Source organism: Cucurbita maxima, unplaced genomic scaffold (assembly GCF_002738345.1).
Source record: "Cucurbita maxima cultivar Rimu unplaced genomic scaffold, Cmax_1.0 Cma_Scf00048, whole genome shotgun sequence".
Classification (NCBI taxonomy): Eukaryota; Viridiplantae; Streptophyta; class Magnoliopsida; order Cucurbitales; family Cucurbitaceae; genus Cucurbita; species Cucurbita maxima.
In genome coordinates, this window is record NW_019272064.1 from 407003 (window position 1) to 432445 (window position 25443).

The 25443-nt window shown below is 32.2% G+C and overlaps 3 protein-coding genes across 3 annotated transcripts; all 3 read right to left on the bottom strand.

Annotated features, from left to right (window-relative positions):
• Positions 1–73: 73 nt before the first annotated feature.
• LOC111471005 (LAG1 longevity assurance homolog 2-like) lies at positions 74–5371 on the bottom strand. The gene is made up of 6 exons (XM_023116678.1): positions 4992–5371; positions 3037–3245; positions 2618–2773; positions 994–1179; positions 724–902; positions 74–310 (listed from the first exon to the last, which is right to left on the bottom strand). Exons 1-6 carry the CDS (start codon positions 5106–5108, stop codon positions 291–293), a joined length of 867 nt encoding a protein of 288 aa, XP_022972446.1. The 5' UTR covers positions 5109–5371; the 3' UTR covers positions 74–290.
• A 2791-nt stretch (positions 5372–8162) lies between these two features.
• Positions 8163–11969, bottom strand: LOC111471004 (abscisic acid 8'-hydroxylase 4-like). Its single transcript, XM_023116677.1, has 9 exons — positions 11692–11969; positions 11273–11600; positions 10346–10495; positions 10014–10262; positions 9851–9940; positions 8951–9029; positions 8741–8847; positions 8536–8654; positions 8163–8326 (listed from the first exon to the last, which is right to left on the bottom strand). Exons 1-9 carry the CDS (start codon positions 11898–11900, stop codon positions 8221–8223), a joined length of 1437 nt encoding a protein of 478 aa, XP_022972445.1. The 5' UTR covers positions 11901–11969; the 3' UTR covers positions 8163–8220.
• Positions 11970–19117: 7148 nt separating this feature from the next.
• LOC111471046 (caffeoyl-CoA O-methyltransferase 5) lies at positions 19118–20449 on the bottom strand. The gene is made up of 5 exons (XM_023116734.1): positions 20248–20449; positions 20092–20171; positions 19858–20002; positions 19643–19774; positions 19118–19560 (listed from the first exon to the last, which is right to left on the bottom strand). The coding sequence occupies exons 1-5, from the start codon at positions 20344–20346 to the stop codon at positions 19267–19269; spliced, it is 750 nt and encodes a 249-aa protein (XP_022972502.1). The 5' UTR covers positions 20347–20449; the 3' UTR covers positions 19118–19266.
• Between the last annotated feature and the right edge of the window lie 4994 nt (positions 20450–25443).

A 25443-nucleotide genomic window follows, 5' to 3' on the forward strand; every position in this document is an offset into this window, starting at 1 on the left:
CACCGCCACCCTCCATTCCACCCCCACAGAAGAGGAGGGTCCTTAAACAACGGAGAATCTTGGAAAACAAGTATGATGCGCCAATCTCCTATTTATAAACCAAATATATCGAGAAGTGATACACTCAATGGACATACATCTGTATCCCTAACCACTAAAAATGGAAGCGAAGTGAGAAAATGAAAGTAACTTCTTTAACCCGTTGAACCAATGTAGACAAGGAATACAAAAATAATTACCCCACAGCTATCATCACTAACGATACCAAAAAGTACTCGTCAAATCTTCATCTAATCCTCATCCTCAGAATCTGTAAAGAAAATACAAGAAAAACATTTCAATATCAATTCAAATCATGAAATTTACCCATTTCAATATCGTGTTCAGTCGATATATCTTTGTTGGTGTAAAACTACTTTTAGAATTAATCATAATATTTGCTTCAATGTTAAATGACATATATATGTACTTCTTTTCGCCATAAAGTTTTAGAGCCTTTTTGAAGGTGTCTCCATTAAACTGCTTTTTAGGCTACTAACAATCATGCTGAAACTCTCTCCATGAATGAAACATGAAATATGATGAATAAGACATTAGGTACTAATAACTTGTTGGAAATTATCCTACATTAATCTAAGACTCTCAGACAGGACTTGTTATAGGGTTACCCTTTTTCCTATTTGATCAATGAGAAAATGGAAGTGCATCAGTAAAGTTATGTACCAGATCTTATATCCTCTCCAACTTTCCCCCTATTTTTCAGCTGTCTACTGATCATAGAGCATATGAGTAACCACCAGTATATGTGGAACACAAGCAACATCAACAACATTGTGTTGAAAACATAGTATATCGATCTGGAATTCACATCTGATAGCTTCAAGTACTCACAGAGATCATAACTGAGAAGTTTCAATCACAAAATCAGATAGGCAAAACAGTGAGTATTGAGCCTAATATTCAAAGACAAAATCAAACACCAGAAGCACACACCTTGTTGCTTTTATAACCCAGAATGGAAAGAATATAAGCCGCAATATGAGCCATGAAATGGCAAAACATCCAAAGAAGACGCTTGCTCCAAGTTCATTCTCAGAATATTTAAAAACCTTGGCAGCTTCCATGAAGACATCACTTGCATCATGGAGCGCAAGAATAACCGATCCAATCTGGAAAAATCTGCAAAATTGAGCATAAAAATCATGATTTAACATGTTATCTATTATCATAATCAATCCACCTTTCCATAATAAGAAATGCAGAGAGAAACAATGACAGTTGAGCAATCTTTGTACACACACCAAAAAAAAAAAGAAAAAATAATAAATAAAAAAAAAAGCAAAAGAAAAATGAAAGTAGAGGCGTTAAAACAAAACTTTGACCCCTGAATACACAAACATAAAGTTATGCAAATACGTGTAACTTTCACACATTGTTACAGTGACACCAACATAATTAAAGAAAAAGGAGGGTCACATCCTAAAGTGTGGGGTTCCAGTCTAGGTTACAGAAAACAAACATAATCAAGGACCCAAAAAAAAAAAAACTCACGGAACCCCAAATTGAGACCATAAGGTGTGTACATTATCCAAAAATAATAACATCTCAAGACTTTTGTTTGTCATGAGGAAGTCTTAGTATTTCATTCAATCCAAGTAGAATTTTAAGAAAATAATAATAAAAAGAAAAACTAACTCTAATATGGAAACTCTAAATACCATTGTCGTAGTTGATATCTATATCCTTGTTGTTAATGGGTTATATCATTAACTACCATCAGGTCCAACAGTAAAAGTCCAGAAAAAAGGAACGGGCATCCATTCATCAAAATTTGAGTGAAAATGTGAAAGCCCTTGTTTGGTCTAGTTTTAAAGAAAAACGAAAGAACCCCATAAAGATCCAAACAAAAATTTTCAAGAAAATAAGAGATTTAAAGTCACTCCTTGTTCTCATATCATGCTCTAATTTTTATATTTAATGTTACACGACAAGAATGTTGTTCTGCAAACTATGTCAAAAAGCACATTTCAATCTTTCAATAACAGTATATGAACTCAACACATAATTAGGATGAGAAGGACAACCATAGTAATGCAGGATATTCGTAAGATAAACTTCAATTCAGAAGGTTTCCATCACCTCATTAATAGGTACTAGAATGATAAATGTCGAAGTAAAAGTAATAAATGAAGTACTGCGCAGAACCAAAAATATACATAAACTTAATTGACTCCACAGAAAATTAAAGACGGTGCTTCTACAAGTATTCAAAACAACAGATCAATATTATGTCATATGAAGATAAAGTTGAGAGAGATGATGAGAGAGAATAAACCACAAATAATACAATAATTCTTATATATAGCCTTCGACACACAGCTTTGAATCCTTGATCAATTCTATATCAAAAGTTACAGGGTCTTAAGACAGGTGGTCAACTCTCCCAAGTGGAAAAAAAAAAATGAAGCCCAGCAACAACATAAATAGGCACATAAAATCATAAATGGGAAACAGACACTGGCATGATTTTCCCAATCTGTGAAATGGCCACCAACATATTCCTAGTTATTAGTAAATACTACTATGTTGAACTCCTATATAACAACTTTAAGAATACCTCGTAATATATGAGTATCCGATCAAAATAACAGTAATTACATGATGAGACATCATGACAGAGAAATCCTTTCTCCGAGTCTCCCATATAAGAAGTGCGGCGATGCTATATAAGTAGAACCCACATTGGCACATATACAATAATTTTAGAGGAAGTCTGCAAAAAGAGATGAAAGGGATCAATTCATATACAGCTAAAAAGCTTTATTTCATTTGAATGTATTATACCTAAAAAGTAAAAATTTCAACTTCTTACCACTAAAGTTGCCATAGTAAGGAAGAAAAAGAGTGGAGGAAAAAGCCCAAATGCAGAAATGAGAGAAGGAAAGGAAATCTAAAAAAATTATTCAGGAGAAGTAATCTAGATAGCAGAAGACACCGACCCACTTAAATTAACATCAAAGCATGTAAACCACTCACTGCAACTCCGCATTTGGCCAGCCTTTGAAGTATTGATTTGAATCTCTAAACCATGGTTGGTTGTATGCAATTTTTAGAACGCATATTTCAACAGTTCCATAGTATGCTAGTTTCCACATTGATTCCGAACATTTTACAATCTTTGACTGGGTAGCCTCATCAAGTTTCAGTGGAGCAGCTCCTTTGTTCAACAGCCAAATGGCAAACCTCTGAATACGGAACACGTAGAACAACATTTTTACTTCCCCTTTCTTAATAAGTTACAGAGAAATCTTGTTGACAATGCAAAAGAACCAAATAGAAAAAGGGTGATAAGGAATACAAAAAAGTTCCTCCAATTGGCGTGACTAAGAAAAAAACTGTAGTTCCAAAATGCTTTACCAAGGATCTCCAGAGAGAAGCTCTATGGTGTGCAACAGTTTTTTCAATCATATTTTTACTTTTAACTAAGTTTTTCCACATTTCATTGAACAAAAATGTTAATCAGATAACAATATTAATTTTAAAAGTGAACCAAATATTTTGCATTTTTCCAAACATAACTCAATGAAAACTAGAATTGCTTCTTTAGCTCTATTACAGTTATAATCCATTTGTTCTTCTTATCATTTGAGTGCATCCGGACAGTAGGGTGCAAAGCACGAAGCTTCACTCTGATAAAGCCAATTGACAATTAAAGATGCTGTCATCTCATTCATCAATTTGGAGATAATAGAGTGTGGGCTTTCCGTTCTTTCAGTAGAAAAGGGACACTCCAAGGACATAATGCTGTCATTGGCTAATCACAATCATCAACTTGGGGACAGTAGAGTATGGGCTCTGCATTTTTTTGGTAACTTTAGCGGTTGGCCTAATTTAACCTCTTCCTCATAAATTCATTCATCCTTTTCAACCTCTACCATATTTCTTTTATCATAATTGTAATCGTTGTAAGGAGGCTACCAAGGGTTGGAATAATTTATCTGGTGTGCCCTTTTCAACCAACACTTGGTCTAGATTGTAGTTCTAATGAGATGAGTCATGGCAGGAAATCCTATTCAACTCCACTAGCTTAAAAGTATTTGGATGATGTTTTGAGCCCAAGTGTCATAGGTGGGAGGAGGTTTGTTGTCTAACCTCTTCAATGTTTCCCTCTACCTACTTTTCCAACACCTCTATTTCTGCTCTTCCATTCCTCTAAATAAAAGCCAGTCAAGAATCTTTTTCTCTTGCATCCATTTTTGCTGTTGGAATTGGATGTCGTCTGAAATTTAGCTAGCAAGACAAAGGTGGTATTTCTAAAATTTCATCACAATGACCAACTGAACTCCTTGCTTCGTAAATATGTTAAAACATTCACATGTCTTCATTGAAAATTCTTTTTTCCAAGGCGTCTTCATTGAAATTTATTGAGACAACAAATCATGATACTTATCAACTGAATATTTGTCTGGTCAAGTCACCCAAGCACTGCCACCAGATGCTCTATATTAAGTCGACCAAACTGAGTAAATGTAGAAAACACCACCAATTCAGTTCAGTGAAGAACTAGCATTTGAAATTCACCCAGAATAACATAACCAAGCTCTTCTTATCTTCTCCCGAGATAAAAGATTAGAGTACGACGTTCTTTGTGTATCACATATAAAGGAAATACAAAAAGCAAAGCAAGTAGCACAGCCAGAGACATTTAAAGCTTTCCATCTCGCCTTCAGTTATTCACATATCTACCATCGCATTAAACAATTCATCCAGGTGAAAAACCAACTAAATTTATACATAGCGACATGAATGCACATATCTATCCACTAATGAACGATCGGAATCCACATCAAAATCATCCACAAACTAACCGAAAAAACACGCACAAAACAAAGCACGTCATAAAAATAAAAAAAAGCAAGCGAGAAACAAAATTGCAGTACAGAAGTGTAAAATAAGAAAAAACAGAAAACAAATGTAATTCGAAAACTCACACGAAAAATGAATCTGTCGAGTAAAAACCTCGCGGCAAAGAAGCTAAAGGCGAACTGGATGGCGATGACAAAATGTAAGGCCTCTGGCGCGCTCCTGTGGCTCCATATCGAGTCCATTGCAGGTATAATTTAAAGGAGACGCATGAAAAACAAAGAACAACAAAAAAACAAGAAAAGTTTGCTGAAACAACTTCGAATGAAAACACCGAAACCAGCGGAGGTGAGCGTAGAACAAGCTTCCTCCTTAGAGATCTAAGTTTGCCCTAAATTTTGCAGAGAGGTGATTGGAGGAGTGAGTGAAAAGCTTGAGAAAACTCAACGATGGAAGGAGGAAGAGAAGGAAGAGAATAAGCAGGAAGTGGAGGTTGAGATCTCTTCGTTTTTTTTTTTTTTTTTTTTTTTTTTTTTTTTTTTTTTTTTTTTTTTTTAATTATATATATATATATTATTTTTCCTTGGAATGATAAGCGAATAAGCTCATTTTTTCAGCGGCTCCAGTCGGCTCGGCTCGGCTCGGATTGAGATCGAATTTGAGATTTGTTCGAGGAATAAAACGGCTAGGAAGATTGCAGCTTTTAGCGCTATTATAAATTAAGGGATGCCACGTGGCACTGATCAGAATCTCCAAGTTTAATGAAGTGTGAATGCGCGTCCATTCAAATTTGAGAAAACTCCAATTTATTAACTTTTGTCATAAATTTTCAAATAATTATCCATTAAATAAATTTTAATTCTTTTTTTTTTTAAGCGAATTTTCAAAGTAAAATTTATTGTAAGAATAATTATCTAAGTTTATAATATAATTTTATGAAATTGAAATTTAAAAAGAAAAACTATATAATATAATTTTTATTATTTTCCTCCCAATCTTTACAAGTGGGCGGTGGGCGGTGGCGTTTTGTTGCAGGTTGATTTGGCCACCACTGCGACGGCCAGTTTGGCGGCGACATCAGCTCATAGAGGCGGCAATGTGGTGTGCTTTGAATCTAGCCTTCCCGTCTGAAAAATAAAGAATTAATATTGATTGGATCTAGGCGATAATGGCCAATGGGGGAGGGTGGGGGAGGGTCTTCTTTCAAACGGTTAAAAAATATTGACCCCTTCATGGTTCAGTCTCGTCGCTGGCACATCCCCAATGTTTGGTTTTAATACCATTTGTAACCACTCAAGACAACCGTTAGCAAATATTGTTTAAGCTAGCTTCCCTTCAAGGTTTTAAAACGCATTTGTAGGGAGAGATTTTCACACCCTTATAAAGAATATTTCGTTCTCCTCCCCAACCGAGGTAGGATCTCTTATATGGAGTTCCTATGATTAAATCACCAAAAAAGAACGTGCACCTTGTTGGTATATGTAATGACTTTCCTTTCTTTCAAACCTCCCTGATTAAGCCACGAAAAAGAAGCCCATCTGGTTCATACAAAAGTAATTATGTAAGCCCACCATAAATCCAACCAAACCATGATACTCAAGGACTGAGAAGACAAGCTTAAGAGGTAGGCATGGGACCAAGCTTTGCCCCACTAGTCAATTCATTACAATATGTTAAACTTGCCATTAATATGCATGTATTAATGTACATCTAAGTTAGGCTAAACACTATTAATTGTCAGCATAATCGATCGGCTAGTATTATGTCACTGATTGACGTATTCAATACACATGCACATTGGCTCGCTTTCAGGTTCCTTCATGGGTATTAACCAATTTGATCAATTACTTCATAAAAATTTTTGGAACAAAAACATATTTTTAGTTTAGTGACGAATTTTATTATTCATATTAGGTGGTTAGCCAAAACAAATTATGAATGTTTTAATTCTTGTTGACGTTTTAAATATAGTTATTATAATCACACATGTCTACAAGAATTAGAGGTGAAAATAGGTTATGTTTGATCTAGACCTGATTTGGTTCGAGTTATGCAATGTCTAAAATTGACTTGACTTGACATGGGTCAAAGTGGTTCGTAGAGAGATTGATTGGGGTAGCCTATTGTTGGAAATTAAAGTTGAAAAAAAAAAATACTCCAATCAAACCCAAAAAACAAAAAGATCGGGACTGATCTACCATCGAGAAGAATGATATAATAATTGTTGGCTTTTTGAGGGGCCAATTCAAAGAACTAGAATTTGATCTTAAATGGGTTGTGAAGGAGCAACTAATCAAAATTCAAAAAAAAAAAAAAAAAAAAATTGAATGTAGATATGTCGAAGTTAAAATCATTAGATGTAGAATCAATGTCGGTGACCCATTGTTAGAAACCTCCTTCAACTCAGCACTTTTCTCACTGCGACATGGTGCCTCTATGTAAAAAACAACATAGCCCACTCATTTACTTGAAGCTTGACAACATCGACGCCATTACCACCGACGATGCCACCACTTATGCATATGCAAGATCCCGTTTAACAAGACCACATTTTCACCTCCAAATGGGGGCGAATTTAGTGGAAGAGGGGTTATTAGTGTTGCTAGACCAAAAGAGAAGTGACAACCGACGATTTGAGTGAATTTTGGATCATCTCGATAACTTTTGCAGCTCACTTCAGTAGTATATATATATATATCAAATAGATACACAGAAAAAATGTTATTATTTTCAATAGACAGAAAAACTGTGCTAGTATACATCATAAAATAATCTATTTATACTTAAAAAAATTATAAGTAAAAAGACTAATCTACCCCTACAAAATAAACCCAAATCATAAAAGAAAATAAGACTTAATTCAAATAACAAATAAGCCTAACGGCACCATACACACAAAAATCTACGTGCAAATTTTATAACAAATGGCGCACTACCACGTGGCGCTTCCAGGACCAATCGGTGGAGCCCGCGCCCGCAGACAGCGATCCACGTCAGAAAAGGATGTGCTTTTTAGTTACCTTAATCCTTCCTATCTAATATATATTTTTAATAATTATTAAAATTGACATTAAATATAATATTAGACAACATTGATCGAAAATATATATTTTATCTGTTAAATTATATGTTTAAATGGGTAGAAATATTATTATTAAGTCGTGTAGATATAATTTAATGATTAAATAATTAATAATCGAACGGAAATAAAATTGACACGAACATTAATGATGGAAAACCCCATGTGAGGAGGGTATTAATTTTATAAATGTAAATATAATATTTAAAATAAAAGTATATAGAAAGAGAAATTATTTTATTATTTTATTTTTATTTTTTTGAACATGAAATGAAAGGCTATTGGTTGGTTGTTGTTTGTTTGAAAAATCTGGCCGGTAGCCCGTGGACAGGCACTGGGAATGGCCCATATTGAACCCCGCTTTGTGGTCCCACAACTTCCCACCTGCAAGCGTCACACTTTTTTTTTAATATTTTTTTTTTGTATTATTAACCTCAAATTAAAAAAAAATTAATTTTGAGTTGAATAATTACAAACTAGATAATAACGGTTGAGTTATGTTTGAATTGACTATATAATAGTAATATCATCCTTAAAATGTCAATTTTAACCTAATTTGTAATTTGACAACATATTTTAGGGTTTGGATTTACCTAAATTTGGTCACGAGGTGATGAAGTAAGATGAGGATCTCTAGCTTGGCAAGTTCGTTCCCCGGGCAAGAATGTACTCCATTACCAAATGGCATGAACGTATTGGGTCGTGGAGCTACCTGCGACAAAAAGAGATATTTTAAAATTTTAAGGACTAAATTTAGAATTTAACCATTCTTTTAACGAGATAGATTTGAAAGCTTACCTCAAATCTAGAGGGATCGAAAGTATGAGGATCATTGAAGTAGTCGTGGTTGTGATGAATATTCCTGAACAAGGGCATGACCTTCCATCCCTTTGGTATACGGTACCCTAAACAAATATAATATAATATTATTTACTTAGTCCATTTGAAATTTTCATTAATTAAAAATAAATATATTGACTAAATTACAAAAGTACCCATGAAATGTACCTTTATATTCCACGTCAACCACTGCCTCCCTAAAGGTGAAGGATATGATGCTAGCCATCCTCAAGCTCTCTAATACAACCTGAAAATACCCATATGCTTCTGATTAAATTACTATTATTATCGTTCCTATATCAATTTAATAGTTTAAGTCCAAGCACATCGCTAGTAGATGTTGTCTTATTTGAGTTTTTCCTTTTGAGGTTTTCCTTCATGTTTTAAAACGAGTCTGTTAGTAAGAGGTTTCCATACCTTTATAAGAAATACTTCATTTATCTCTCCAACCGATGTGAGATCTCACAATCCACCCCCTTGAAGATCCAACATCCTCCTTAACTCACTGCTCGGTGTCTTGCTCTGATATCATTCGTAACAGTCTAAGCCCACGTGAACTTACTTCTCAACCCAAATTGTAAATGATGTTGAGATAACTTGGTCAAGATGGATTTCCCAACCCAAACTATAAATGTTGAGTTTTTTCAGTTTAGGACCTTAGGTTAGGTTGAATTTTTAGAAAACCGAAAATTTGGACCGGTTTATAGGTTGACATTTTTTTGTTCGGGTCAACCTAACCAACCTAAAAAAAGGTCACAACCAAACCCAACTTACCCTACTTTTAAGAAAATTAAGAATATCTTAAATTTGTAACCGATGTTAGTGGTGTGTTGTGACTTGTGAACGCTCAATATTTGACCTTTATTAGATTTTAGTTATTAATGTAACATGTATGTATGACATATAAGTATTAAAAAAAATCCGACAACTCAATCGAACCTAACCCAAAATAGAGGATTGAGTTGTGGACTCTATTCGAGTTGCTCGAGTCATCAACGCAACCAACCTACTCCAATACAACCCGACTATACCTACTCTTTTAAAAACAAAGTAAAAAGTCAAGCATACCCTATGAGTAAAGGGCATGTCCTTAATCTGAGCCCATGACAGGGGCATCTTCCCCTCTCCATTTCTTCTATAAATTTCCATCTGCTCTGCCTACAAATTTTACAAAAACACCATTAAAACGACCACGTTTTGCCTGAACAAAAAAGCAAAAAGACATTCTTACCCTGACAGCCTCAAACAGCTTAAAACTGTCATGAAGATACTTCAGAATCCATGTCAGAACACTCGCCGTCGTGTCCTGTGCCGCAAACAGAACTCCGATGACGTTGTCGGCGATCTGTTCCTCACTCAATCTCTCTCCATTTTCATCTCTGTAGCTCAAAAGCTGACCCACAAAATCTCTCTCCGCCTCCTCTTTCTCTCTCCGCTCCACAATTATCTCTCTCAGAATCTCTCTCAGCTTCTTCCTCGCCTTCAATGAAACTGTGTGTCAGAAAAACAACATGGGAATCTCAGAATGTTTCAAAAAAAATTGGGTCTTGTTCGTTTTCTTACTGATAATGCTTTTGAACATGCTGTTCCCGGTAGTCTGGTCGGAAACGAGTTGTAGCCTTTGTCTAATATGCAGTAATTTTCTTTCAGCTTCTCGCTATAGTGAGTTTCTAGCTTACCAAACACGGCCACAATCGCTACCTCGAAAGAGAACTGAAACGGAAAGAACCATTCTTAGTTTCTTCGGAAATATATGTATGAATGAGTAATTTATTAAGAATTAGACTCTCCACAATGATATAATATCGTCCACTTTGAGCATAAGCTCTCATGGTTTTGCTTTAAACTTTCCCAAAATGTCTCACATCAATGGAAAATTAACCAATGTGGTACTCCCTCCCAACCATCTTCACCTTGAACAAAGTATACTATAAAGCTTCCCTAAGTCCTATGGAGCTCTCGAACAACCTCCCCTTAATCGAGGCTTGACTTCTTCTTTGGAGCTCTAGAACGGGCTTCCTCAATGAATCCCTCCCAACAATTCTCAACCGTTCTTCCCTCGAACGAAGTGTAGACTATAGAGCCTCTCCTGAGACATCTATGAAGCCCTCAAACAGCCTCCCCTTAATCGAGGCTCGATTTCTTCTCTGGAGTCCTCGAACAAAATACACTCTTTATTCAACACTTAGTCACTTTTGACTATACCTTCGAGGCTCACAACTTCTTTGTTCGACATTTGAGAATTCTATTGACATAACTTAGTTAAGGGCAGGACTCTAATACCATGTTAGAAATCACGATTCTTTACAATGGTATGATATTGTCCGCTCTGAGCAAAAGCTCTAGTGACTTTGCTCTAAACTTCCCAAAATACCTCGTACCAATGGAGATGTATTTCTTAATTCTAAACTCATGAACATTTCCTAAATTAACACTCCCTCCGAACACTCTTCAGGTCCGATTTATATAAAAGTCTCTGTTTTTACAAACCTTTTTCATTTGAAGGAAGGTATTGACGACATGGGCGGTGGCGGCCCAAGAATCGGCGGCGGAAATGGCGGCGGCTTCAATATGAGGAACAAGAGTAGTTCTGAGGCGTTGAAGAGAGAGAGAATTTTGAACAAGCTTCCTGAGGTTAGAATGGTAGTTACCCTGATGGAAGAAAAGCGCCGCCGGGCCGATCAGAGTCTCTTTGCTTTTGGGGTAAGTCGGCCGGAATAAATGGGCGTTGGTCACCAAAACAAACCGGGCAGCGGCGGCGCTTGCCAACATCACACAAGGACATCCCAAAATGTTGGTCTTAAAAATCTCCCCAAATCTGCCACCAAAAACAAAAACCCAGTTAGAATTTCTGGTTTTTTTGTGTTCTTTTTGGATAAATTCGACAACTTTGTTCTCTTTTAAGGAACCTCCTCTGTTTTTCTGAGAAAAATATGTTGGGATCTTGAGAATAAAGCTGCAGAGTTTCTCCAAACCATGGCAGACCCATGGAACCAGGAGGAAGCTTAAGAGCTTCTTGGGATTTTGGCTGTTCATTTCTCTTTAGAAATGAAATGGAAAAGAAAGCTAAAAGAAAGAGAGATATTATAATGTAGAGAGGAACAGAGAGAGCCTCCATTAAAGCAAACTTGCAGCAATCTCTCTGTTTCTCTCTGTTTTCTCTCTGTTTCTCTCTGTTTCTTTTGGGGAGAGATTAAGCAGAGAGCAACAGATAATAATGACTTGGGGGATTTAGGGTTTAAATATGAATGGGGGAAGGGGAAGGATATGGGACAAACAAATTTTGAATTTTTATTATTTTTTTATTTTTTAAAGGACAAAATCTACCAAATCTTAGATCGACCAACTCGACTCTATGTTCGAGAAGCTCGTAAGATTTTAATATTCTAGATAAGTTATTAATGTGAAGTATTAATTAGATAGTCACACAATCTCAATATCGATCTGTAACAGCTCAAGCGTACCGTGAATAGATATTGTATGTTGTGGATCGTTATGTATCACCGTTAGTCTCATGGTTTTAAAACACATCTGTTAGGGAGAAGTTTTCTCATCTTTATAAGAAATATTTCGTTTACCTCTTCAACCGATGTTTAATCTCACACGATCATTAGGTCGACTCATAGTGGTTAATTGAATAACTTTTCTTCTTTTTTAATTCTTTGTAAAAAACGATTTATTTTGTATTTTTAATCAATTTTGCTTATATCTTGTGTTATTTAAACATTTTCATATTAATTGAAAGGTTAGGTTGGAACGGGTTAAAGCAAACACTATATGCTAGTTTGGTGTGTCAGTGAGGATGTTGGATCTCCAAGAAGAGTGGATTGTGAGATCTTACATCAATTGAAGAGAAGAACGAATCATTTCTTATAAGGATGTGGAAACCTCTCCTTATCATATGCATTTTAAAACTATGAGACTGATGTTGATACGTAAGAAATCAAAGTAGACAATATCCGTCTTTGATCATTACAAATAGTATCAGAGTCTGTCACAAGATGGTGCGAGACATTGGTCGAAGCTCCATAATAGAACGCGTTTTAAAACCGTGAATCTAATGAAGATATATAACGAGCCAAACCGAACAATGTCTATTAATAGTAGGCTCGGCTTGAGCTATTACAAGGGCTATTTTTTAAAATTATTATTATTAATTATTGATTGATTAAGAGAATTCAATTTGGTCAAATTTGGGTTTAAGGTAAATGATTTTCCATTTAATGATATAATATAATCTAGAAAAATCAAGAAAATAAATAAAGTTAGTCTTTAAATATAATATTATATTCAAAAGATTTTTTTAAAAGACAACAAATGGATGAATGTAGATGATCCAAAAGAAACATGAATGCCATCCAAACATTGAGAATCCTATCCTATGGGTGACCACACCACTTTTCTTAGGAGAATTGTCGGAGAAAATTCAAACGTTCTTAAACTCGAAAGTTCGAAATTTTAAGATGGCTAATTCGAGTATAGCTCAGTTGATAAAGTTGCTATTACATTTCAAACGATCGAAGGTTTGACCACACGTTCTATGTTTATCGATAGCTCACGACCAATTTAATTTTTCGACGCTTTAAACGATAAATTAACATTTCACGAAAGTTTGAACACCTAAAAAATTAAGTTAATGGTAGATGTTTAATAATTTTGGTAATTATTTATGTTTATTGTTTTTTATTATTTAAAAATGTAAAATTATTTAATATTTAATTTTGAAAACCCATTTTTGTGGGAAAATATAATTTTAATTTCAAATTTCAAATAAAAAGAAATAATAAATAGCTATCAAACATATTTCTATTTATTTATGTCAATAAAAAATAAAATAAAATTCAGACTAATTATGAATGAAAAATGAAAAAAAAAAAAAAAAATTAGTTGTAACGTCTCTGCCCACGTATTTGAATATTCTCTTATTTATTATGAAAGAGAAACAAAAATACAAGTTTCATTGTATTTTAGTTCATATATTTTTTATTTTTATTTATTTTGAAAATATCCATTTTAATCGTTTTTGGCAAAGTTTTAATATAAGGTGTAGAATAAATTAATAAAAATATAATATAAAGTAAAAAAAAAAAAGTTTTAATAATATTCTTAAAGTCACATTAATTTTAGAGGAAACTATTAGTATTTTATTTAAAAATAACTCTTAATTTTTTTAATAATATTTCGCAAATACATTTTTAACTTTTAAAAAAATTCAAAAATATCTTAAAAATATCTTAGTATTATTTAAATACTAATTAATTTTAAAAAGTAGCATTAACATCCATTATTTACTTTATAAAAAAAAATTAAAATTTTATTTACTGTCTATAAGCCTTTTCGATTATTTTAATGTTATTTTTTAACGTGTTTCTTTTAAGTTTTTAAAAATGGTATTTTTTTTAGACAAAATGTCAAATTTCAGATTATTTTTATTAGTTTAAATTAAATTTTATACGCAATCAAAATCTTTTAATACAAATAAGAATACATTTTAAAATAAATAAATATTTTAAGTTCATATCAGAGCAAGGATTGAATATATATATATTATATAAATAAAAGTTTCACATTTGGAAACTTGCATCTCATCTCAATAACATAATGCACGTATTATGATATTATCCCAAGTCTTGAAATGTCTCGGTCTTTATTGTTTGCTCGAACATGTTTATAGAGAACCAACCCCACAAGACAAATTCAATTCTCGACCAAACGTATGATATACTTAGGTTGATTGCTACATCCTTTTCTTCTTTACTAATAAATGCATTTTACCTCCCCATTTACAAATTCAATTCTATCTCGGTTATATGCTATAAAGAAACGTGACAAGTTGTCAATTCTCTCTATCTGAGTTATATACTATCAAAATTGTGATCGTTTATTTGTTTTGACTCTATAACATTACTCTCTTTCATATTATTTTTAACCAATTTCTTCGTTTACGTTTCATAAAACATTCTCGACCAAACTAACTCGAGACTCGAGACTTGTTCGTTGGGTGAAAACAAGTGTCATACAATTACTATTCCACTACAATAATGCAATTATGATACCATACATCGGTAATCTATTATTACAATTATTGTAACTATATATAAAAAATAATATATATGGGTAAATCAAATTTATCTTTAATACCCTATTTATCATTTAGTTGGGTTGTTTCTAGAGTTTTCTTACCAAATGTGTTCATTTTTTAAGAATATTTTAATGGATAAAAAACGCTTCAAGACAAGACTCAAGATCAGATTGTTGTACACAATAGACCCAAAATTTATTCAATGAAAATTAAAACGTTTCGAGACGTGGCAAGACTCGATTTTTTTTTTTTTTTTTTTTTTGAAGTAAATAAAAAAAATATAACAAAAAAATATAGGGGAAAAAAGGAAAAGCCCCAAAATTGAGGCAAGCATAATTTAAAAAATTGGAGGGGTGAAATGGCGAGGCCACGTGGATAGGACACCGCGGCGATGCATTAGGGCTCACATGGTTCTCATCTGGACGCCTCCATTGAGATCTCCTGAATGAAAAGATCCTATGGTGAAGCCTACGTCAGCTCCTCCTTTGTGGGTCCACGTCAGTGCCTAACGTAAGAAGAACAACCACGTGGAACCTTCTCGACGTTGGGCCCACGTCAGCTCCCTCCGTCACAATCACTCATAGCTGGATATGCCACGTGTCGTAATCTGGATGATTCAAGAAGGGCTGGTATTCTGTGGGACAGCACATCATAAATCCACCCACAGTCACCGTCTGATAAACCTCTGTGGGCCCCGTCCTGCAATTTCATTGTACTCTACTGTGTTGTTGGTTATATTTTTTTTAAATTTTAATTATTATTTCACAATTTTTTTTTTCTCTTTTTACCTTTTTATTTAAATTATAAAAAATACTTTTTGTAATAAAATCCTTCATCATGAGATTAGGAAATAAGAGAGTTATTCTTATGAAAAATGATTTTTTTTTATTTAAATTTTTACCCAAACATATCCCAATAATCAATAAAACACAAAAAAAAAAAAAAAAACAACAACAACAGTACACGACAGTATTTTTTTTATCGACGTCTTTATAATAATATTACGTGGGTGTTGCCTCAAATTCTCGAGTTTAAATTTAAAATAATTACTTTTAATAAAAATAATATGAATTAAAAAATATTTATTATTTAAAAAAAAAACAAAACAAAATTGTCCAGATCTTTAAATACCTAAAATAGAAATGTCTGAAATTTTTTTGTAAGTATGCGTGAGAATATTTAGATAGTTATGTTTATTTTGTAGGTTATTTTATTTATTTATTATTATTTTTTAATGTGACATAATTTTTATTTTATTTATTTTGTAGTCCATAAATTGACAATCATTTTCATCCAAATTTACTCAAGGGGACCTACACGACATCCATCACTTCATCCTCTTCTCTCTCATCCATGTAATTTCTTATTTTTTTAATATTAATTTCATTTTCACATTTTTTCTATTTCTTTTTAATTCAGTAATATGAATACGAAAGAATATTTGTTTAATCTACCCACCCATCCAATTTAAATGGTGTGAAAGTTATCTATTTATAATTAAATAAATTATATGAATATGGAAATGGTAATAAATGGAAATAACATAAGAAGTCAAATAAATATTTTATTTAACTTATAATAAAATATAAAATATGATATATATGGTAAACTATAATTTAGTCATAAATATTTTTAACAAATATTCTTTCGGAATCTTTGACCTCAAGTTGGAAAATATATATTTTATATCAAATGACTTATATTTAATTTGACACTGAATATTTTTAATCTAAAATTTTTTAAAAATACTTATTAAAAATAGGTGAAAATAGCTTTCATAAATATATTTTTTTATTCCTTTATGTATCACAATATTTGGTTTGTGGCAGTTAAATGTACACAAAATATATATATATAAATTATATATTAAAAAAATGATGTACAATAAAATTGTCTTAATTTGTGGTCACAAAATTAGTTGAATTTTTTTTTTTTTTTTTTTTTTCATTTCTCCTTTTTCGGTTGGAATAAATTATTACAAAATTAAAATTACACAACATGTTACCAATCGAGAATTAAACCTAGTTTTGTATCGTGGTAGGATATTTTTTAACATTAAACTACTGTATTTCTTAAAATTATGAAACTGACGACGATACGTATCGAATCTAAACTGACAATATTTGTTAGCGGTAGGCTTGAGCCGTTACAGTAGTATCAAAGTTAGTCGAGGAGCGATGTGCCAACGAGGACGCTAGCTCTGAGGGGGTGGACTGTGAGATCTCACATCATTTGAAGAGAGAACGAAACATTTCTTAAAAAGAATTGAAAGTTACTATCTATAATAATCCATAAAGCTAAAAAAAAAAAATCTAAATATTAAGATAAAAAATATTTTAAAAAATAGATATCAATTACGGGTTAGTCTACAACTCATTCCCCAAACACACGCACGATAATGGCAAGAACATTCTTCAATTAATGAAATGGATGGGTTTGAGCTGATTTTCTTCCAAATTCAATTTAAGATGTTCTCGGGACAAGACGGGGACGAGATGGAGACCAAATAATTTTTTTTTATTTATTTTTAAGGATTGAAATAGATACTTTTTAAGAATAATTTGTAGAAATCAAGTTTCTTAAGATGTTCAGTTGTCCATGGAGTTGGGTCTGAATTAGGTTCGTCCACTAAAGGTGAGTTAAGGCTTAAGATCAGGTTGAAAGGCGTAGTCGATGGACAATAGATGAATATTCCTATACTACCCCTTGTTGGTCCCAAGGGACGGAGGAGGCTAGGTCAGCCAAAAGATGGTTATCGGTTCAAGGACACAAGGTGTCCCTGTTTTTTCAAGGTAAGAAGGGTAGAGAAAATAACTCGAGCCAATGTTCGAGTACCAGGCGCTATGACGCTGAAGTAACCCATGTCATACTCCTAGGAAAATCTCGAACGACCTTCAATAAAAAGGTACCTGTACCCGAAACCGACACAGGTGGGTAGATAGAGAATACCTAGGGGTGCGAGACAACAATCTCTCTCCACTCTCTTATTATTCTTTGTTTAAATGGAGATTCCTCGCCTCAATTCTCTTATTATATCTAATATATTCGTGAGCCTTAAATATTATATAATTATTCCTCACAGTTTTAATTTCGTATCAAATATATAATTGAGCTTTTAATTTTGTGTCGGTAAATTATTGACTTATTCCATATTTTTAAAAAATTGAACTTACACAAAATTAAAATTCAAGGTAAATTAAACGTAAATTTCAATGGTATATAACATAAATTAACATACGAATATGTTAAAGAATTTACTATACACAAAAATAAAAGAAAATACAAAATACAAAACATTGTTAAAAGGGTATAGAAATTTCTTCCTTATAGACATATTTTTAAATGGTGAGTACAACGATGATACGTAATGGACTAAAAATGACAAGAAGAATGGAAGAAAAACATTTCATTAATTACGAACAAGATTAAGAACAACATGAACAAAAATCATAGGTTAATTAGCTAACCGACTCTTCTTTCATTCATATTTATTTATTATTATTATTATTTTGTTTTTACAAATATATTTTCACAGTGTTCATATGACTCAAGATCTGATCAATTCGGACTATACAATCCAACATCATTATTATTTTTTTTTATTGTTTGGTTTGAGTTGTGTTTAATTTTTTCAAATCGAAAATTTGAATCAATTCGTGGGTTAACATTTTTTTTTGTCGGGGTTAGCCCGACCAATGCGATCAATTCAAAAATAAAATAAAATTACAACTTAACCCAACCCAACCCTATTTGACTTTTAAGATTCTTAGAAAGATTAAAAACATATGATGTTTATAACTGACGTTAGTGGTCTATTGTAACTCGTGAATGTTTAATATTTAGATTTGATGAGATTTTAGTTATGGATAAATATGATTTTTTAAATAATTAAAAAATAATCCGACAATCCAATTTCTTTAAAAAAAAAAAATCTCAATTTGACATACACAACAGATGGGCTTTTTGAAATGGGCCCAAAGGCCCAAATATAATCTAATGTGCGTTAACAAATATAAATGTAAGTTTAATCTGTATTTATAATTTGATTTTAATGTATGATATTTATACATTAAAATATTTACATTTTTATAAAATATAAATTTTTAATATTTTCAATTGATCATATTTGGTGGTGGGCCCACGTTATTGTAATCATCCACTCACCTAACAAACCAAAAATATATATATATATATATAATTACTTATTAAATTATTAATTAGAGTGATCAAGTTGAACGGGTTAAAGTGTTTGATTTAGAATATAAAAAGGTAATATTATCCATTAAAATGTTGAATATGAATTACATGGAAAAACTCGAGGAAATCGATATTAAAAAGAGAGGGAGGCAAGCAATGAAGAAGAACAATTGCGTAAGTGAGAGTGCATGAAACGTTAATGTGTTCAGTTGATCCGACGACAGAGAGTGATTCCATCACCAACAGGGAGCATACAAATCTCGATCCTTGGATCAGCAGCGAGAGCCTTGTTGAGCTCCAACACAAAGTCCCTATAGTACCTAACATACTTGCGTAGTGGGGCGTCAGGTGGAGCAACCACTGATCCGTTCCATAGCGTGTTGTCGTACCCGATCAATCCTCCAACTTTCACCAAATCTATCAATCTCTTATGATAATTTATGTAGTTGTCTTTATCCGCATCCACAAAAATGAAGTCATAGCTTCCATGATTTTTCTCCTAAAACAGTTATCATTTTAAAGCTCACCTAATTGATTATTCAAATTTCACTTAGGGAAGAAAAAAGAAAAAAAAATCTTACATCAGCCACCATCTCGTCAAGAACAGGGAGCGCGGGGCCTTCCTTGAACTCGATCTTGTGAGCAACGCCGGCTTTCTCAATCACCGGTAAACCGAGCTCGTAATTTTCTCTGTTAATATCCATAGCCAGAATCTACAACCACAAATTTGTTCTCTATTTATTAGAAAACGCACATTTGATTTTGCAAGAGAAAGAAAACGGAAGAATCTACGCACCTGTCCGTCTTCCGGAAGTGCTAGGGCTGTAGCGAGAAGAGAGTAGCCAGTGTATACTCCAATCTCCATCGTTTTCTTCGCATTAATTAGTTTCAAAAGCATGTTTAAGAACTGGCCTTCGTCCGCCGATGTAGTCATGATGTTCCTGTTTCCGAGGTCCATTCCGATTTCCGATTAATTTCATACAGAATCAGATAAATTTTCAAGGCATTAAAACACAGATCAATTGCTAACCATGGATGTTTGGCAGTCAATTCTCTCAATTCCTTCATCGATTCAGGCTCTCTTGGATAAACGCTCGTCTCAAGAATGTACTAAAGAGAAACGCACAAGAGAAATTTCAGAAATCGGAAGAATCAAAAGAGTTTCTAAGGATCCGACGGTTGTTACCTGATACAGAGCATCGCTCTGCAAGAGGCTCTTGTGGCCGACTTCCTGGTGCCTTCCGGCTTGGTTCTGGTTTTCTGGTGTGTTGTTGGTGGACGCCATTGCCGGAGATTATTGAACTTCCTTTGAATATTTCTTTACCTTTTTCTCTTTCCAGTGAGCTCCGATCACGTCTCTGTGTTTTGCGGCAAGCAAAGGAAATGGTGGTTTGTTATATAGAGGAATGACGCCCCGGTTCGAACCGGTGATGACTCGGGTCAACTTTTAGAGGGAGCGGGTCGGGGGTAGGTGAACGCGATTGGTGAGAATGTGGGGTCCACAATAACAGACCTTCCTATTCCTCTATAATTTTTTTTTGTTTTTTTTTTTTTAAATCATTGAAATTATTTTATGTTATAGAAAAAAATCCATAAAATATAATAAAAATAACAACCATTTTACATAATATTAATATTAAAAAATTTAAACAAGGAAAATGATAATCTAAATTATTATAAAATATGATTATAATTAAGATAAAATAGGAAGTAGGCTTAAAAGGTAAAAATTATTTATTTATATTTTCATATTTTAAACGAAATAAAATACTCATTTGTAATGGACAAAGATTAGTCAAAAGACAAAATATGTGGTGGTGGGGTCCATCTTTGAATTTTTTATTGTACGACACGTGGCAGTGGTAGATGATATGCGGTTGGTGGAGGGAGACAGGTACAAAAAGTCGCGGAGAGTTGGAATTATCATCCTATTTCATACTGCCACGTCAACCTTTCGCGGTAGAATTTTAACATTTTAAATTATGCATTTTCTATTAAATTTTATAATGATTAATAAATATTATATGGATAAAAACGGTCATTTAAAATTATTTTTTTAAATCAAAATTGATTAAATAATAATGATAAATTTAAAACACTGTAAATATATTTTCAATAAAAAAAAAATACAATACATGTCCATATATTTTAAAAAAATAATAAAAAATAAATGTATAATCCTGATTAAATTTAAGATTTATTAAAAGTATAATAACTAAATTTGTATAATTGGAAGCACAAACCTAAAGGACCAAAATGTCATTTTACCCTACTAAGTTTTAGGTATAATTTTATCTAGACCGCTTAAATTAAATTAGTGAGTGATATATATATTCAAAATTATGTTATTAATTTGTTACATAATTAAAATATACATTATGTAAAAAAATTAAATAAAAATAACATATATTAAAATCTTCCCTTTGTGTTATTTATTGTTTTGATGTATCCTAAAATACAAGGATATTAAAATACATTTTGATTATAAAATAATATAGATAATGTCAACCCATAAGCTATGTGAAGGGACATATAACACAATTTATGCATTATATAAATTAATATTTAACCACTTGAATTTTGTTTTGGAGTACTAAAATTATCCCAATTCAACTAAATATTTAATTTTTTCCACTTGTAATTCAACTTTTTGTTTAATATTTAAGGATTTTGAAAGATATTATACCTACAAACTTAAAAAAATTTCAACTAAACTTATAATTTAACGGAATAAAAATTACGTACCCTTCTCTCGAGAACGGAAGTTCAAATCTTTATACCCTTTATTTGTAATCTTAAATCGTCAAAACGGGCACAGTTCAACAGTAATTGACATGTAATTATTCTCTTTAACTCTACTTTCTGCACTGAAAAAGGATCTAAATCGAAACAGGTCAATTGTGATTGTTATGTTTATAGCTGATGAACGATGAACGATGAACGATGAACGAAGTCAACCGTTTTTTAGATGCTCGTTTTTTAATGAAGAACGGAAGGAATGAATTAGAAGTAGTTAGAAGGGTAGGTGAGATGGGGATGGGAAATGATTTGCTTGAAGAGGAGGCAATACACAATGCTCAACCAACAACCGAGCAGTATAAAATAAAACAAAAGAAAGCATCAAATTGATGGGTTTGATAGACATGGAGAGTATTAGTTGCAAGCACTTTCTCCACTTTTTCTCTTATTTTCTATTCATCCATCCCTTTCTAAAGTGGTGTGGAGTTGGTGAGTTGACAAAAATAAGCAACATTCTTTTGCATCTTGTTGTTTGTTCATCAAAACCCACCAAATTTCTTCAAAACTTTGAGTATTAGGGTTTTCTTTTACGTCAAATGAAAAACTCTTTCTAGCTGACATGTTTTAAAATCTCGAGAAGAAGTTTAGAAGGAAAACTTAATTACTAGTAGTGTCAGCGAGGACGCTGGCCCCAAATTCCACATTGGTCGAAGAAGAAACGAAGCATTTCTTATAAGGGTGTGGACTCCGTAATAGACACGTTTTAAAACCTTGAGTACAATATTTGCTAGCGGTGGGTTTTGGCTGCTACAGTAAATATCTGATTTGTTATCTAAATAACGGGAGAAGAGAGACCCTCCAAAATAGGGAGATCTTCACACGAGTGTGTATCACGCCCAGATCAATAGTTAAGTTAGAGAGTGAAGAAGTGCATCGAACTTAAGGTTTTGTGAGGACATATTTATATAAGAGTTAGACCTAGAGCTCCCAAATTTGAGTAGCCTCGACCTCGCTTAATGTGAATACTCTCCCCCAAGTCTATTTGGGTATTAGGGTATAGCCCGGAGTTAGGTTTCATTTACTTTTTGATCATTTACTTCTGAATTTGTCATGTTTCAATTTATAGAAAAGTAACAATATATATATATATATACTTATTTATTTATTGTGTTAATTTTCTATAAATTTTTTTATAATACATCTATTTTATAGTTTATTTAACACATGAAAAATATATTTGGAGCAAATTTTATTAAAAGGTTAAAATTTTAATTGAAGATTTAGAATTAAAATTAATATAAGACAAGTTTAGAAATAAAAATTAATGCTGACAAGACAAATTTTGGTAATAAAAATGGTCAGTTAGTTATAAATTAATAACAAAATTACGAATGATTGAATTTCGTGACCAATTAAAAAATGACATGTGTCCCAAATTTAAATTAAAGACAAAAAGGGACAAACTCGAGATAATGTCAACTGTCACACCACGACCATCAAATTGGGCCATAATATTTGGGCCCAACCTTAAATAAATCAAATCCAAATGATTAGGCCCAAATGTCGTCTAAACCCATGTCCACATAGAGGAGGAGCTCTCGTTATTAAGCAGTTAAACTTTAATTTTCAATTAGTCTCTCCAAATTTTAATTTTTTTTATTTAATAATTTTATGATACATTCAACAATTTTTAAATTAATAAATATATTTGATAAAAAAAAATTAAAATTTATGTGATGTATTTAATAGGTTCATAAATTCAAAAGATATATTAAATATGTTAAAGCTTTTTAAAGGTAAGATATTTAATGAATATAATAAAGAAGGGAATTAAGCTGAAAAAAAAAATAAATAATTAAGGGAAGTTTGATTGGCTATTTATTATTTAAATGATTTGATTAACCGTTACCTGCAATTAGTTCTGGAAATGTTGTCTTAAAATATTTAAGTATTAAATCAAGAAAAGAATTGAGTAGCCATAAATTTCACCTGACATTGGAAAGTGATTTGAAGACTTTTTATTTTTGGTTGTTAAATTACATTTTAAAACTATTGATGTCATTCCTTATTTTCTTCCCTTTGTATTTAATAGTTTTTGTTAGTCGTTTGTGGTTCTTACGGATATTTAGTATTAAATTATAGTTTACTATATATATCATATTTGATATTTTATTATAAGACATTCTCATTTATTACTTATTTGATTATAAATAAGATAACTTTCACGCCCTTTAGGTGTAGTGGATTAAGCAAATATTATGATTGATAGTTGACTTATTTAAAGTCATTTAATATTTATGGTGAAATACCAAAAAAAAAAACCGATTTATTATGTTTCTTTCGAACTTTGCTTTGTTTGATATTAAACCGATTTATTGGATTAGTCTTGATCAAGTTAATTATGGAGTGAGTCATGTTTGAATCTAAAAGTAACCATTATAGATTTCAAGTTCGATTTAAGAGTTATTCATCTTCTAACCCGTTTTTTATTAGAATCAGTTAATTAAATTAGCTTTGTTTATGAACGATTGGGTTTGCAAAATCAATCTTAGAACAAAATTCTTCCAAACATGGAAGGAGTAAAAATTCCTATATAAAATTTGGATTTATACAAAAACGGTGGGAATTCTGGTTTTTATTTTTATTTTAAAAATAATTTTTCAAGTTTAAAACGTTTTAAATGAAAATAAATATTTTAAAGAATTTTTTAATCTTTTATCTTCCTCCCATATTTCGATTTGTGGAAATCCCATTTTCTTAAATTATTTTTTTTTCGTTTTTATTCTAATTGTAATTTCCAAATTCTTTTAGGCATTTTTATGCTTCCCTTCTAAAAATAAAATAAAAATATTCTTATATCATAATTAATAATGAACCTTAAGTAACTCTAAGTTGATGTTAGTGATATTTACCTTACCCTACATGTCGGGTATGTTTTATATATGATTTCATGAGGTTCTATGTTCGGTGAGACCTGGTTCTACCAATCGGTGATCAGCTGACTTCTAATGACGTTTAATATTACATAAATGACCTATTGAAGCACCATAGTTAGTGATTATAGAGGCTTTTATGAGGTAATGTGTTGTGATAGGCCGAACACAATTAGAGTACTGTTTACTAACCTCTAGTGTGCTTTGTTCTTACTAAACTAGCCCACACATGTACCATGTGTATAGATTGGAAATAGGTTAATAGTCCTCGAGACATAGTATTTTTCATGTTTTTTTTTTCTTATAGAAAACACTTAGGCATATATATATATATATGTATAACATCTCCCACACATAATCAAAATATTATGAGTTTAAGGTTGCTTATGGAGTATATTTTTATTGTGAAACCCCATATCGGTTGGAGAGGAGAACGAAACATTCTTTATAAGGGGTGCGGAAACATCTTCTTAACAGATGCGTTTTAAAATCGTGAGACTGATAGCGATACGTAACGAGCTAAATCGGACAATATCTACTACTGATGAGCTTGAGCTATTAGATTTATACTCACTCATGCTACTTTTCATTTCCATTCTCAAACGATGCTTAGACTCACCAGGTGTGTGGAGAAAGCGTTCAAGCTCACAAAGGTATGGAGATGGATCAGGATCATACAAGCTTTCAATTTTTTCGTTCACTATTTTTAA